The 15,334-nt window shown below is 40.7% G+C and overlaps 1 protein-coding gene across 6 annotated transcripts in view; it reads right to left on the minus strand.

Annotated features, from left to right (window-relative positions):
* CCDC85A (coiled-coil domain containing 85A) overlaps nucleotides 1–15,334 on the minus strand; it is a 206,447-nt gene that overhangs the window by 188,171 nt on the left and 2,942 nt on the right. For all 6 annotated transcript variants that reach the window (XM_039463726.2, XM_039463740.2, XM_039463737.2 and 3 more), the window contains exon 2: nucleotides 8,584–9,547. In XM_039463726.2, coding sequence (XP_039319660.1) covers nucleotides 8,584–9,547 — 964 coding nt within the window. The remainder of the gene's footprint in view (nucleotides 1–8,583; nucleotides 9,548–15,334) is intronic.

Consider the following 15,334-nt stretch of genomic DNA (forward strand, 5'->3'; position numbering starts at 1 on the left):
CAAAAAGCCATTAGTCGAAGTAGTGGCAGCAGAAAAAGATACTAAAGTTGCTGGACTTCCAGGTTAGGAATAGGAATACTCCTTCCATTAAAAATGCATTTTGGTAGTTGTCCATCCAGCTGTAAACTGTGTGTCCTATCTGGCTGAATCAGAGGTTTCCAGGCAATAGATCTGAGCTCACCTAATAGATCACCGGGTCTTCTTTGGTACTTTTCTAAGCCAGAGGCTAGTGATACTCATCTTATCTCACACTCTTGCCACTGCACATCTCTAGTTATCTGGGATTTCCAATAACAATTGAGAAAAACAGGTTTATTATTCCATTTAGGGTCCTTATCATTAACATTACCTCTACTTCAAGTGGCCTCTACATCTAGAATAAATGTCTTCTTTATAAAACTGACTCCGTACCCTGGGAGTAAGCTTGATAGTTTCTAGTCCTCTACTAACTGTCATCTGGCCTTGGACAATTCACTAACCTTCTTTGGAAGTCAATTGTTTCATTCAGAACATGGGAGGGTTGCGTATATCACAGCTCTATCAGAGTATATATATATGGCTTTAAGTTCTGTGATTCTCTGAAGTTCTAAAGTAAATGCAGCTACATTGTCCTTATTTCTTCCTATTCTTTAGCATTTATATATATATATATATATATATATATATATTCTCAACTGAATAAATAACTATATCAGTAAATGCATATACATAAATAGGCATGTACATATTCACTACCAATTGGGTTTTGTCTTTCCTACTGATAAGAAAACACGCAAAAGCAATTCATGCATTTTAACATTTTTTAAGAACCAGCAATTCGGGGCACTTAGAAAGTTATAGCTATATACAGCCCAGATCAGGGATTTCCCTAGAAGCCAAAAAGTCCCTCAATAATTAGGAGAAAGATGAGAGGACTTTTCACTTTTCTTTATACTCGAGATTAGAAGGCAAAATTCTTCGTTTAATGCAATGTTGACTGTATCTCACTAGACCTCACTAGAAAAAAGCTAACTCACTCAGGGAATATCAGAGACCACTGTCAAGTGCCTGATCTTCCAAAGTTAATCTAAACATTCTACCCCTCAACCATACCAGCAGGCCAAACTGGCGCTATAAATATTTTGTTTGCCAGATTTAAAAATGTTTGAAGGATTCACTTTCCTTCATATGGCTAAAATGAAGGTGAAGGAGGTATAAAAAGAAGTCATTCACTATCTTTAAATGTAATGCACTTAAAGTTCTGAAATATACATACAAGAACACCAAATGGAGTGTGTGTGTGTGTGTGTGTGTGTGTGTGTGTGTGCATGTGTGTGTGGAGAGATGAAATAAATGAAATATAGTTTTTGAACAATTATGTACCAAATCCACTCTTTTTCCCTTAGATATGTCCTGTCTCATAAAGAAACCTACAGAAGGCCTAAAGAACTAAGAACTTTTAAATAAACAAATTAAAACGATTATATATAATTCATCCAGTAATTGAATATGTGCCTAATTTTGATCCAGAGCCAGGACGAGGTCCCAAGACTTCTTGTATTCTTCCATAATTATTTGAGACAAAAATTCCGTAATACACATAATTTTTATTATGTAAAAATGGTAAATGAACAGCCATCTGTGAATAACCCAATTATTGCCTTTTATCTTTGGAACAACAAACCAGTATTGCCCTTATAAAGATGACAATGTAACCTGCTACTCCTCTGCCATTTTCCCTTTTCAAAAACACCTCTTCTGCCTCTCTACTGCTAAAGGATCCTCTATCTGAGAAAGAGCACAGGTTCTTTCTATTGGAAACACTTGAATGGAACTCTCAAGAGAAAGCAATTTACTTCAGGAGCAACAGTAACTTGAACCTCACTCTTTTGCAGATTAGAGCCTTATAAATTAGAGCTGAGATTTCATGTCTGTATTCTCAAGTGTCCCATGGTCTACTCTTGATATTGAATCTCAAATTTCCTAGCACTCTTAAAAATCAGCCCATTTCAGAACATGAAACTATTACTATGTCCCAGAATCAAATTCAAAATAAACATTTTTTCTAAATATGCTTAATGCTCACCATAAATACTATGTATTAAAATACTATCAAGGGTAACCTGGTTATACCAACGTATCCAAGAAGCAAATGTTTGAGTTGATAATATTATAGAAGCATAGTGCCTCATTTATCTGAAATATAATCAAGACTCAGAAAACAAGCAAAAATGAACCTTGAAAAGCCAAAATACCTATGGCATGTGGACTATGCACTGAAGCTCATGTAGTTTACTCTTAGAAGGACACCTCATGATCATTTATCCTTATTTTAAACACATTTCTAAGCAGGGCAGTTATCTGCATGCCCAAGCTATGACCAGCCATTGGAAACATCAGAAAAGAATTTAGAAACATTGAGAAAATGAGTTAAAGTCAGGCCCGCTGAGGTCAGGAAAGAGTGCACTGACATCATCACAGTTCTAGAAGTGACTAGAAATCTATTTTTAGGAGATTTTAAAAATAATATTCATACAGAGCCATTTAATGTAGGAATCCACAGTTCCATCTCTAACCATCAAAAGTAAGTCATGAAGTCTCTGATGATAAATTTCAGCCTGGAAAACTTAACTCCAATCACAGATACACTGGCCCAAAGTTGCTACACAAGTAAAACATTATAATTATCTATTTTCTTAAAGCTTTGGCAAACTTTGACTTTACACTCTTATTTCTGACCAGTGGAGCTCAACTAAGATCCCTATACCCATGCCTCATTACTGCGACTTAACTGTATAACCCTACACATTTTGTATTTGTATTGCATTCATTTATTCATGTACTTAGGCATTTGTATTCATGTATCTGTATTCACTTGACACTTGTGAAAAGCTGTGACCTGATGAAATAACTCACCATAGCTTACCACTTCCTGACGTCGTTCCCACCTATTTCAGGTAAAATGAAATGATAAATGCATCATTAATTCAACGGTCACATTTTTTTCTATTATATCTTTTGAAAAGTTGCAAGGAGCCAGAAGATATAAACATTTCACTGGTTTCAACTGAATCTAAATAACAGGATTATAATCAGCTGAAAGAGATTCTTGGTTTACTTTTTGGCAGCAACTAGTTTATGTGACGGGATGCCAGACACTTTTGAACATTAGCTTGACCAAAGAGAAATCAACTGAATGTTTGGCATTGTGCAGATGCAATATTAAAGTGACAGAAATGTATGTAAACATATGTATACACATATATACACAATGTTGGCAGACAGATGGGTGAGCTTAAGAAAAAGATGAAAATGACCCTCCAGATTTAAATTACATTTATAGCATTGTGCTATCGTTGGCAGACTTGAAAACCTTACATTGTGTTAGAAAATATCTTTCTAAGCCACCTAGGTTTTCCAATAGTTTGCCTCTGAGATATTCTGCAATATTCTTAAACAAACTACATTTTCAATATTAAGCTTTCTATATCATTAAGTCAAAATGTATTCTATGATAAATGTAATATGCTTTGCAAATGCAAGCATGGTATAATAAATTAATTTTATCAAAACCTTAAATCAATGTCTCATCAAAGGCATATCAGGTTACCAAATTACAGTACTCAAGTTTGAGGAAAAAAAAGCCATTATTTACTTCTTTAACCATCTGTCAGTTCACACAATAGAAAATGCACACAGAGAGACTCAATTAAAACCAGTTCTGGTATTCCATAACTGCAACTGTTAAAATTTTTCTCCCAGGAGACACTCAATTTCTATTGTCCAAATTCATTCTTAAGTGATGTTCTGACTTTTCTTAAGCAAAATAAAAGATTTATGAGAGCAATTATTCATGCTATAATGCACATGACTCAATTTACAGACAATCCTGCTGCAGAGAAATACTGCTGGGGTCTTCCACACGCAGGTTATCTGACCCCTCATAGACAAGGCCACTTTGTGTTATCAACATTTTTTGTTTACTCATGAATAACCTCAACAGAGGATAAGGAGCTGTCCTAAGACTCAGGGCGAAACCTATAAAGTGGGAGATTTGAAACACAATATTCTCTTGCAGGAAATACGCATTAGCATTGCAAGCAGTGCACCATGTCATAAATAGGTTAGAAACTCAAGTGCTCTTCTTTTTCTATTTGGATGTGAAGGCTTTAAAAAGTAAAGCAGTCATAAACCTCTCATATGCCAGAGTTTCCACCAAACAACTCCATCCATCAAAAAATTTTTAAAAAAATTTTTAAACATATTTTTAACCCATATCCTAATATAGTTTGTTAGTAGACAACTTTAGTCTAGAATGGAGTGCAGTTTTATGGTAACAGTTGGGGTCCATCCTTCTCAGTTCTGGAGTTAAGCAAAGGAAGAAGAGAAGCTAGCTTTTCTTCCTCCCAGGAAACTTGAGTGTTTAAAACCTCCACTCACAGCAACCCATCTAAAGCAAAAATTTGAGGGCAATGGTTATCAACTGGTCTGCTCATTAGAATCACCTGAGGAGCTCTTTTTGCAACGTGCCCAAGTCCAGCACCAGACCAACTCAATTTGCATCTCTGAGTGCAGTGCGGGGCTCAGCCACCTGTATTTTTTCAAAGCTATCACAGTGATTTTAATCTGCAACCAGACTGAAAACCACTGCTCTAAAGCAATGGTTTTGAACCAGTGGCATTCTGTTTACCCTCCACCCTGAAACACCGACAGTGTCTGGAGACATTTTTTATTATCACAACTAGGGGGGATGCTCAGGGGGGGATGCTCAGAGGTAAAGCCCAGGGATCCTACTAAAATGCGTAAGGCAGCACCTCACAACAAAGAATTATCTGGTCCAAAATAATGATAGTGTAGCTGTAAAGAAACCCTGAACTAAAAGAAGAGTTGTTGAGAGAAACAGCCTGCTCTTTCAATCTTGAGAGATACCCTCACAAAACAAGAAAAGAATCAACAGGAAGCTTTCAGGAGGAAGGCTTACAACCCTGAAACTCTATTCAGCAAGACCAAAGTAGTTCTAAATGGACCCTGTTCAATGCAAGTGAATGATTTCCTCATGCTTGCTCTCATTAGCTAGAGTGATGCTTGAGAAGGGCACAATGCTACTGTTCACTGAAACTTGCTCCAACAAGGCAAAGGGAATCAGACCCACCAGGATGATTAAACAATTCCTCTTTTTTTTTTTTTTTTGGAAGAAGAAAAAAGATAATTAAGAGTACCGTTTCATTGTCTATTGTTCCTTCTCATTTGCCAGTAACCAGCAATATGTGTTTCTAGAATTAAAATCAAACTATTTTCACTATTTTTTCTTCTGCATTCACTATATCTGGTGAGGGAACTACTTGTAAGGATCTCTGATCATCAGAATTTTCTTCATCTTGAAGGGCAATAACAAACTGAGCTATTGCTAGAAGAACCTAAATCATCCAAGACATCCTGACCTGAGCTAAATAGTTACCTGTTTACCTGCCAGCTAGGATCTGGAAGCAAAACTCCTTCCTTACATTGTGGAAGGAAACACTTTCACCTAAGAAAATTCCATTCACCCTTGAATGTCAATGGAATCAAGTAAGGGGAACCCCCATTCTCAATACTTGAGGCTGTCAGTTTAAAAACATTTATAGATAGCAGTGGTTATTCAATTACTTAATTTACAAATCTGAAATAAGCAACTTGAATGAATGGACAAATGCATTAATGTCTAGATGTGATAAGTGTTGAATCTACTTCCTATTTGAAAACGGAACTCTACACAAACTAGAAGGAATCATTGAACAATAACTTCTAAAGAATTAAATGCATTCTTGAGAAGTTTGTGTAGTTTGGAGGTTTAAAAGTTTCATTTGTTTTTGCTTTTGTTGTTTTCTAAACACCTACTAATTAAGAAATTACTATACAGACTTAAGATGTTTTTAAGAGAGGAAAATAGCTAAAATTTATCTTTGTATTCCCCCCAAAAAAACTCTTCAATGCGTTCAACTATTTCATCCGCTGAGTTTGTAATTATAAGCACAAGTAGATTAACAAATGCTCAAGGCATAGTCAACTAAAATAGCAATCTTTTTCACTAATGTTCTCTCAGTATGCATATGTGTGTGTTTTGGGAGGGAATGCATATCTTTACAGGTAGGACAATTTCCTGCCAATGTATATTTCATTTCTGTTTCAGTTTGCCATAATGTACACATACTTCCCATTTGTTTTTACCTGCTTTTCGTTCACGTAAAAACATGCAAGTGCTTATCCTAAACACTCATATTTCACACCAACCCCAAGCAGAATGACTCTGGAAATGAGTCAGCAAATCTGAAATTCTGAATTAACCTTGATACTGCTTCCTATCTATTTACACACCAATGATTTGAACAAACTGTGTAAGGATTTAAAAATATGGAAAAGCAGGTCTTACCATCCATATCAAAAATTAATTTGTAACAGCAGGATAAATACAAATACCAATGCCCATGTTTATAGGCTGATGATCCATAAACATCTCATTGTGCCACTTCATTTTCCAATTAATTACTGAAATTAAAATGCAATGCAAATGCACTGCAAATATACTCTGAGGATATCAACTGTCGGCATAAGATTGGTCACTTAAGAATGAGAAAACTTGAAGTAGACAAGATTTGAACTACAATATCATTCTATTAAATCAGTTTTAACTAAATTAAATTGTTAAATTTTAAGAAACAATTACCTGCCCCACTAAGTCTATCTGTACCAGGCAATAAGTTACGATGTACTGTCATCTTTACCAGGAGATACACCTTACTTACTATGCAAGGCATTGTTTAAAAGCTGCATCTAAAAACTTGTCTTAGAAGTCAAGTCATACGTTGATTAAACTAGAGGAGTTCTTTAGACAAAGGAGCCCTTTGGTAAATATAAATTGTTTTTTTAAGTGAACCATTTGCCCCTAATATTTTCTTTTTAGTTTAAGAGAAAGTTTCCTTATAATGGTGCACATATTTACTTCTCAAGCTTATTAAAAAGTAATCAAGAAATGGAAAAATCATTAACTTTACCTTCCCATGACTCCATTATTCCCCCTCCAAATACAAGCTTCATGGCCATTGACCAATCTCATGATAGTAACATAACCAAACTTTCTTTTTGAATGACTTGCATCTCTTATACAGAATTGGGTAGCCATGAGTGTCTATAGCAATAGGGTGGGGGTGGGGGGCAGCATCTCCACAGCTCTTGGCAAGAGTTAGTGAAGGTTCAACCTTGGAAAGGCACCAGCCAGGAAGCCTCAACACAACAGGTGAATTGGCTTCTCTGGGCCTCCACCTCCCAACAATAAAGCAGTAGCCTCCCATGTTTCCAAACTTTTTATTTCCATTTGTACCTAAAAGACCATTGTTTGCATTTGAAGTCAAGTTTCAGGAGTCAATTTTCAGCACTATGAGAAAAGGATTAGGATAAAATGGAATCCAACAGGTAAATCCCCAAATACAATATTGAAAATTTACCTTTCTTGTCACTGCTAAAACTGGCAGCCTCCTCCATTACTGCTTGGAGTTGGCTGCAGACTCCAGAGCACCTTTCAAATAAAGCAAAAACCCTCAGATATCTTCAATTAAAAAAAAACCTCCACTGTTTATAAAATCAACCATTTTAGCTCCAACTCAACCATAGGTAACAGAAAAGGATGATGGAGTTTTTTTGGTTTTTATTCTTTAAGAAATGATTTTTTTCTCTCTTAAGTTCGAAGTGGTTTCAGATCCAACATCCAGAAAATTAAGCCTCTTCCAAAAGGTTTAAAAGCCTAGGTTCAGCACTGCCTCAGCAAGTGTAATAGATGTTATGCTTTAGAAACCAAAAGAGTGTCCAAACACATCTGTGCATTTTAAAAAGGTACATTCAACCAACCAGGAAAGATGTCTCCTGCAATGGAAAACAACGTATTATTCGGAATGTTTAAGGGAGTTTGGTGATGGTGTTAGTGTGTTTTGAGTGAGTAAAAAAGCAATTGGTTGATGTATTTTGAATGCAAAGAAATTTCACAGATTCTGACCCCCAACACAATGGAAAAAAAATCCTCATGGAAAAGTCAGGCATATTTATAGGCATTTGGGCAAACCAGCATCAAGCCTGTTTAGGAACATCATATTTCTTTTCCAATGTTATTGGTTTTTCCTAAGAAATATTCATTTCTTCTCGTACATAACCTATTAACTGAATTCAAAAACCTTTTGGCAACCATTCCACAAACAAGCCGTAGTAGGAAACAACACACCACTAAGAAAATGCTCAGGTTTAAGATGAAAGACTCTTAGAATGGTTCTATTTTTTTATCTCCAATACCACAGATTTCACCTTGACAACTCAGGGTCCTAAAGAGTTACTGTTCCTCTCCCTCCCACAACCCCTCATCCCCAACCTTCTTCAGGCTGAGTGACAACTGCATAAAATAAAAACAGATGGAGGAGAAGAACCCGACATCATGATTTTGGGTCCAACGTTTGCTCCTTCCCCACACCCACTCCCTAGCCAGCACCTGCACTCTCACACATGGCTGGAAAGCCTGTAATCATTCATAACTATCTGCTGAGTTTCCCAGCCCAAGCAGCACCCCAGCACGTACTGACCCACCGTTCATGCCACTGTAGACATTGCGGTGATGGGGTGACCCGTCCTCCTGCGCCTGCCGTCTGAGGGTGCCCTCCCTGCTGCCTCCGCCGCTGCCTCCACCTCCTCCACCGCCGCCTCCGTGTTTGTGATCAGGGCTCCCTCCATAATGTTGTTTGAGGTGCTCCGGGCTGGTGCCCCTGGCTCTGGGGAGATGCTCTAGGCTCCCCCCGAGGGCGTGTTTCTGAAGATGCTCCGGGCTCCCGCCACTGTGCCGGGCATGTTCAGGACTGCTGCCTGACCGGTGCTTCTGGAAGTGCTCCGGGCTCCCACCCAGCACGTGCTTAGGCAGCGTTTCGGGGCTGCTCCCTGGATGCGGGTGCCTTTGCTGTTCGGGACTGCCCTTGCACAAGGGTTTGTGGTGCTCCGGGCTAGGTCCTTTGAGTGCTTTGGGGTGGTCTGGGGTCCCGCAGGCCCTGGGTTTCTGTGGATGCTCAGGGCTGGCGCTCCTGTGCTTGGCATGCTCCGGGCTGCCCTCGCTCCGGGGCTTCTGCAGGTGCTCCGGGCTGCCACTGCTCGCATGGTGCTTGTGGTGGTCTGGACTGTCAGTGCTGCCGGTGCTGGAGGTGCTGCTGCCATCACCCACATCCCGCACGTAGGGCGCGGTGGAGGCCGTGAGTTGGCACAGGCTGGCCTGGCTGTCAATGGAGCAGCGACTGCCGGCGCAACCTGCACCCTTCTCTTCATCCAGCAGCACGCAGAGCTCCTTGAGCTCCATGTTCTCCTTCACCACTTCCTCCTGCTTCACCTCCAGCTCTTTCAGCTTCTGCAGGTATAAGGCCACTTCCTTGTGCATCACCCCGGCAGTGTAGCGACCCAGTCTCTGCCACTCCCGGGACACCCTCTTGCCTTTCTGCCGGTCATCATCCAGGAAGCAACAGAGATCCCTCAGTTCCTGGTTGTCCTCCTGGAGTTTCTGGTTGATATCCTGAAAAGAGAGACACAACCATTTAAGGTAGGTATGCATCTGAGGTGCCAGCAGGCTAGACTTCCTGGAAAGGGAGAGAGCCTGGAACTGGTGAATTATCTGTGAGGTTAGGGGAAGAGGTGAGGGAGGAGCAGGAAGCTGAAGATTTGTAGCTGTTCATCAAAATTAAACTAACTTAAGTATCAGTTCTATCCCTGCACAATACTTTACTTGCATTCTGTCATCTAATTTGTACAAAAACATTTAGGCGATAATAATTATTATGGCTTTTTACAGAAGAGGAAACCGGACCTCACAAAATTGCACTTGTCCAATGTCATCCAGTCGGTAGTTAGGGAGCAACCAGTCAATTAACAAGAAATCAGTCACTAGAAAAAACAAGGCTCCCCTGCCCCACCCCCAAGAAAGAATACTAACTGCTTGTGACCTGTGAAATGCTTATAAGCCCTGAGACAACAGACCTTTCAACAGCGCAAACAGCAAGAACTGCTCAGATCTTCAGCCTGGCATGGAATGTGCAGCCCCAATTCCCTGTAGGGAAAAGCACAATTGCCCTCTAGTGGCATTTCCACCCTGCACATCGAGCCCCTACTTGCCACACCCACCTGGACATCTCCCAGGCGTCTCTCACTTATCTCTAGCCACCTGAACCTTAACTTAAGAAACCACTCTCCCCAGACTGCACCTCTCAGCAAATCCCACCTCTTTCTGTTCCATTGTTCTTCATATGAACCTGGTCATCCCCGCCATCTCCTTCTCCTTCAACCTTCCATTTCAAAACCAAACAAAGCTTTGGAACTCTACCTCCAAAATTTAATTCATCTTGTCATTCCCATGTTTGAAATCCTTTAATCTCATGTCCCTTAGGATACAATGGCCACTTCGTATCCTTTAAGTCTCACAAGACCCAAGATGCATTGACTTAGCCTATTTCTCCTGCATGAATGATGATTCATTTGTTCATTCACAAATATTCAGTAAGCATCCATTACTATGCTGGGTACCAGTCCAGGTGGTAGGAATATATCAGTGGACACAGCAAAGACCCTGACATCCTACAGCTTTTATTGTTATGGGAAAAACTGGAAAACACATACACACACACACACACACACACACACACACACACACACACACACCCCATAACATCATGCAGGGAAAAGTTCTGGAAAGAAAACTGAAGCAGTTAAAGAATACTTTTTTTTCAAGAAAAGAGACCTCTACAGAGAAGGGAAACATTTGAGCAGAGACCTGGGTGGAATGAAGGAACCAACATTTGAGTGAAGACGAACCCAGGCAGAGAGACAGCAAGTATAAAAACTCTGAGAGCAAGCGTGAGAGCAATAGCTCAATATAGGGAGGTCAGCGTGCCTAAAGAACAGAGAGCAAGTCAACAGACGTGGGAAAGGGGGGTTGAGGGGCATCAGAACCCAGAATATGCAGGGCATGGTCAGCCACAGGAAAGGCTTTGGGTTGTCAGAGAGCTGAGGATAGAGGAGTGACATTACGTGATTCCTTTGGTAAGAAATCTCTATAGAGGTGTGGAAAACACACTGGCTTGGGTAGGGGAGGAAAGAAGGGAGGGTCAGCATAAAAGGGAAGCTGCAAGATCAACAAGGAGGCTCCTGCACTGGTCCAAGTAGAGGCAGATGATGGTGGCTTGGACATGTGGTAGCAGTAGAGAAAGTGGAAGCAGCCCTCCCCGTCATGCACTGAGGCCACATTTCAGGTCCTCAAAGGGCAAAGCCTTTCCCTGTTCCACCTGGAATGCCCTCCCCAGCCTACACAACCATCCAGTCTCATTTTATAAGTTACTTCCCCCTAGAAGCCATACTATAGAAGGTCCACCTCCAATCTATGGTCTACCATCATCCCTCAGACTTACTACAAAACTTGTAAGCACAAATGCGTGAGTGTAATCATTCATTCTAGACTCCATCTTCTCTAGAGTCACAACAACAGAAGAAACGTAGTCTAGAATGAATGGCCTATTTACTTCTCTAATTGTCTATTACTCATCTATTTACTTCTGTGTATCCAGAACACAGCAATCCCAGTGTAGACACCTGAAACCAAGGAATTTTTTAAATGACTAGTGGAGTTTCTGCCTATTCTCTACTTATGAATGCAGTCAAGGAGCCAGTATTTCCTTGAAGAACCGTCATTTGGTAAGGATGAAATAGGGGCAGCTACAGGGCTGCTACCTAAGATTTCTCTGCTTCAAAAAGCCTCTAAATCTCTGGTCTTGAGATGCCATCATCCAATCCAGAACTAGAGGTACTCAGAAAGGGGACTGAATTTCCTCAGACTCAGGTTGATTCCAACACTGCCCCTAACTTGGACTAAGAAACAAGTTATGAAACACCTGTCAACCACATCCTCCACTTCCTGACAGTCATGGGAGTGAACGTTGGGACTTAGGAAGAAGCTTATGCAGCATGAACATAAAGATGGCAACAACAGAAACTGGGGGCTACTGGGAGGGAGGAAGAGAGGTTAAGGGTTAAAAAACTATTGGATACTATGCTCAATACCTGGCTGATGGGATTAATCATACTGAAAACCTCAGCATCACACAGTGTACCCAGGTAACATACCTGCACACCAGCTGGGCACTGTGGCTCACACCTATAATCCAAACTATTTGGGAGGCTGAGTTAAGGGGATCATTTGAGGTCAGGAGTTCAAGACAAGCCTGGCCAATGTGGTAAAACCTGTCTCTACTAAAAATACAAAAAGTAGCCAGGCGTGGTGGTATGTGCCTGTAACTCAGGAGGCTGAAGCAGAAGAATTGCTTGAAGCTGGGAGGCAGAGGTTGCAGTGAGCCAAGATGAAGATATACTCCAGCCTGGGCAACAGAGTGAGATCTTGTCAAAAAAAAAAAAAAAAAAAAAAAAGAAAAGAAAACCACCAAAAATAACCCCTGCATGTTTTGCCTCTTCTGTTTATCAATCCCCATCACCTCCCCTTTGCATGGGAAAATGAATACACCCCTCAGCCAGGTCGCCAGACCTGAAAACCTCTTCACCTTTAGCTGTCAGCTAATTATGAGCTGTGATTTTGTCTGTGCATTTCAACTAGAAAATATCATCTTCTACCCCATACAAACCTAAGAGGAGATATTACTCTGAGAAGTTTCCCCTGGCACAGAACAGCACCATGGATGGATGGATGGATGGATGGATGGATGGATGGATGGATGGATGAAGTAACTTTCTCACTCACTGCTTAAGGCCTGTATCACACTCTAGCTAGAATAATCACTGGGCATCATTTTTTTCTCCTTTCTAATGTGGACATCTTAGCTTCTGGAAGGCAGGGTCTATTCCAAAAGTCTTTCTTTGAATATGCGACACATCTGGCATGATGCCTGGCATATAGTGGACACTCAATATGTGTTTATGGACTGATCGATGAAATAAAGGCTCAAGCCTCTGGCCAAAACAGGCTACAGCTACAGCTACTGAGAAGAATTCCCCTTATTGTTTTCAGCAAGCACTAGGTATGTCAGAGTCTACAAGGATAAGAGAATAAACTATCCCTTGATACTGATGCTTTACAGGAAATCAGAAGCTGTGGATATTTGGAGAAAACAACACTAAACAAAATTAATCTAAGCTCCAAAAAGCATTCAACATTTAGTTTAATCCTGGCATTTAAAAGAAAGCTCAAGTCATGTTCTCTTTCATCTAAATAAATTTTCAACTGAAAATATTTCCCTTTGACTGTTCTACAGCTATTCCTGATTTCTCTAGAGCTGGAAAGTAAACAGGACTGGTTCTACCCTGGGCTTCACGGAGTTAATGCCTTTTCCAAAGGGAGTGAAACATAACAGTTCTTAGCACTCCAGATGGTGGAGATAGGAGTGGGTATTGGCCCACTCCCTTTTCTCTATCACAGTTCCTTCTTTCTATTATTAGTTTTCTTGAGAATATTATTTACTATCCAGTTCTGAGCTATTTCCTTCGCCTTCTGATGAACAGCTAAGCAACCAGCTTCATAATAACCTTGTGAACCAGCTTCTTCAAATCTGCCTCATTAAGACTTGGGCTTTCTTTTGCAAAGCACTAGGTGTCCTTTTAACATTGCCACAGGCCACCAGATATTATCCAAGTATCTAAATGGACTTTTAAAAGTTTAAGACTACTTTGTTGCACACCAACCAAAATTCCAAATTATGCCTGAAGACTATGAAGTACTATATCTTCAGATAAATAATTGTTTTAATTTGTTATTTTGCTTCATTGCAGAGCAGGGTGGTGGGCAGGTGGGTGGTTAGGTTAGGAATCAAAGAGGGAAATTAATGCAATGCAGAAAACAAATCTATAGAGATTCACCCCCATATCAGTCCCTAACTGGTCAGAGCAGCCTGAAGTGTTGGTACATGCTCAGCAGTCCAAAGACATGGTTCTCAGGAATCCAGTTCCTTCCAACATAACCCTAACTGGAATCTCCCTTTCCCACCCCTTTCAAGCAAAGAATGTCAACTCACCAAAAGGAAAGGAAAGCGGGCCTATTTTGAACACTTTTTGTGTGACCTTGAGAAAGCTAGCTAACCTCACTGGGGCTTCTTCATCTATGGTATATTTCGTCCTCATAAAACCTCACATGGAATTAAAGTCCCCATGAGTAGATGAGAAAACTGAGGGACAGAGAGTTTAACAGTTTGCCAAAGCTGCCCAAATTGTCAGAATCCAAATCCTTTATCTTTCTACTTCTCAGGGCCCCTACACAGCCCTGCCCCCCTAAATATTTAAACAAAAACGAGTCAATCAGGGCTAGGACCCAGCCACAGGCCCCTGAAAGCAAAGAACTAATGCTGCCATCTCCTGTGTCCATAGCTACAATAACATCTTGTAGCCTTAAAAATATTTAGATGCCGGCCGGGCGCGGTGGCTCAAGCCTGTAATCCCAGCACTTTGGGAGGCCGAGGCGGGTGGATCACGAGGTCGAGAGATCGAGACCATCCTGGTCAACATGGTGAAACCCCGTCTCTACTAAAAATACAAAAAATTAGCTGGGCATGGTGGCACGTGCCTGTAATCCCAGCTACTCAGGAGGCTGAGGCAGGAGAATTACCTGAACCCAGGAGGCGGAGGTTGCAGTGAGCCGAGATCGCGCCATTGCACTCCAGCCTGGGTAACAACAGAGAAACTCCGTCTCAAAAAAAAAAAAAAAAAAAAAAAAAAAAAAAAAAAAAAAAAAAATTTAGATGCAATTTCAAAGTCAGCACATAGAAAGAGACATCAAAAAAAAGTATTATGGTCTTCATTGCCCTATATTTCTAGTTCTCAATTAAGAGTGCCAAGCCATCAGATGCCCCCCCTTAACAAAAAAAGATTTCTTCTTTTCTTCCAGTTAAGCCAAAATAACTAAATGTACCTATCATTTATTCAGTCAACCACATTTATGGATTACTACTGTGTCCAAGAAAGCTCTGAGCCAAAATAGAGAAGGGAGAAGGCTGGCCTCTCCAAAGAGTAAAAACACAGCACACTCGGGGGTGAGCCAGGAGCCTGGGAGTCTACTCCTTGCAGCTGCCCAGGGATGACATGAGAAGAGTAGAGGCTGCATCAAAAAGCAACCTGCCCCCATCATTTCTGAACTTGATAAGGAAGTAGACTGGAAAGTCATTTAATGCCAGGTCATAAATCTAGATCACAAGGAGACTTTCCTACTTGGGTGTAAGTGCCTTTAGCTGGCCTAATAGCTACTTTTCTACGTGAAGCTACTGGAATGAAGCCCAGGCACTCCACCAACCCACTCTACCATCCCCCTCCCCTACCC

This window comes from Saimiri boliviensis, chromosome 1, assembly GCF_048565385.1.
Source record: "Saimiri boliviensis isolate mSaiBol1 chromosome 1, mSaiBol1.pri, whole genome shotgun sequence".
NCBI classification, from domain to species: domain Eukaryota; kingdom Metazoa; phylum Chordata; class Mammalia; order Primates; family Cebidae; genus Saimiri; species Saimiri boliviensis.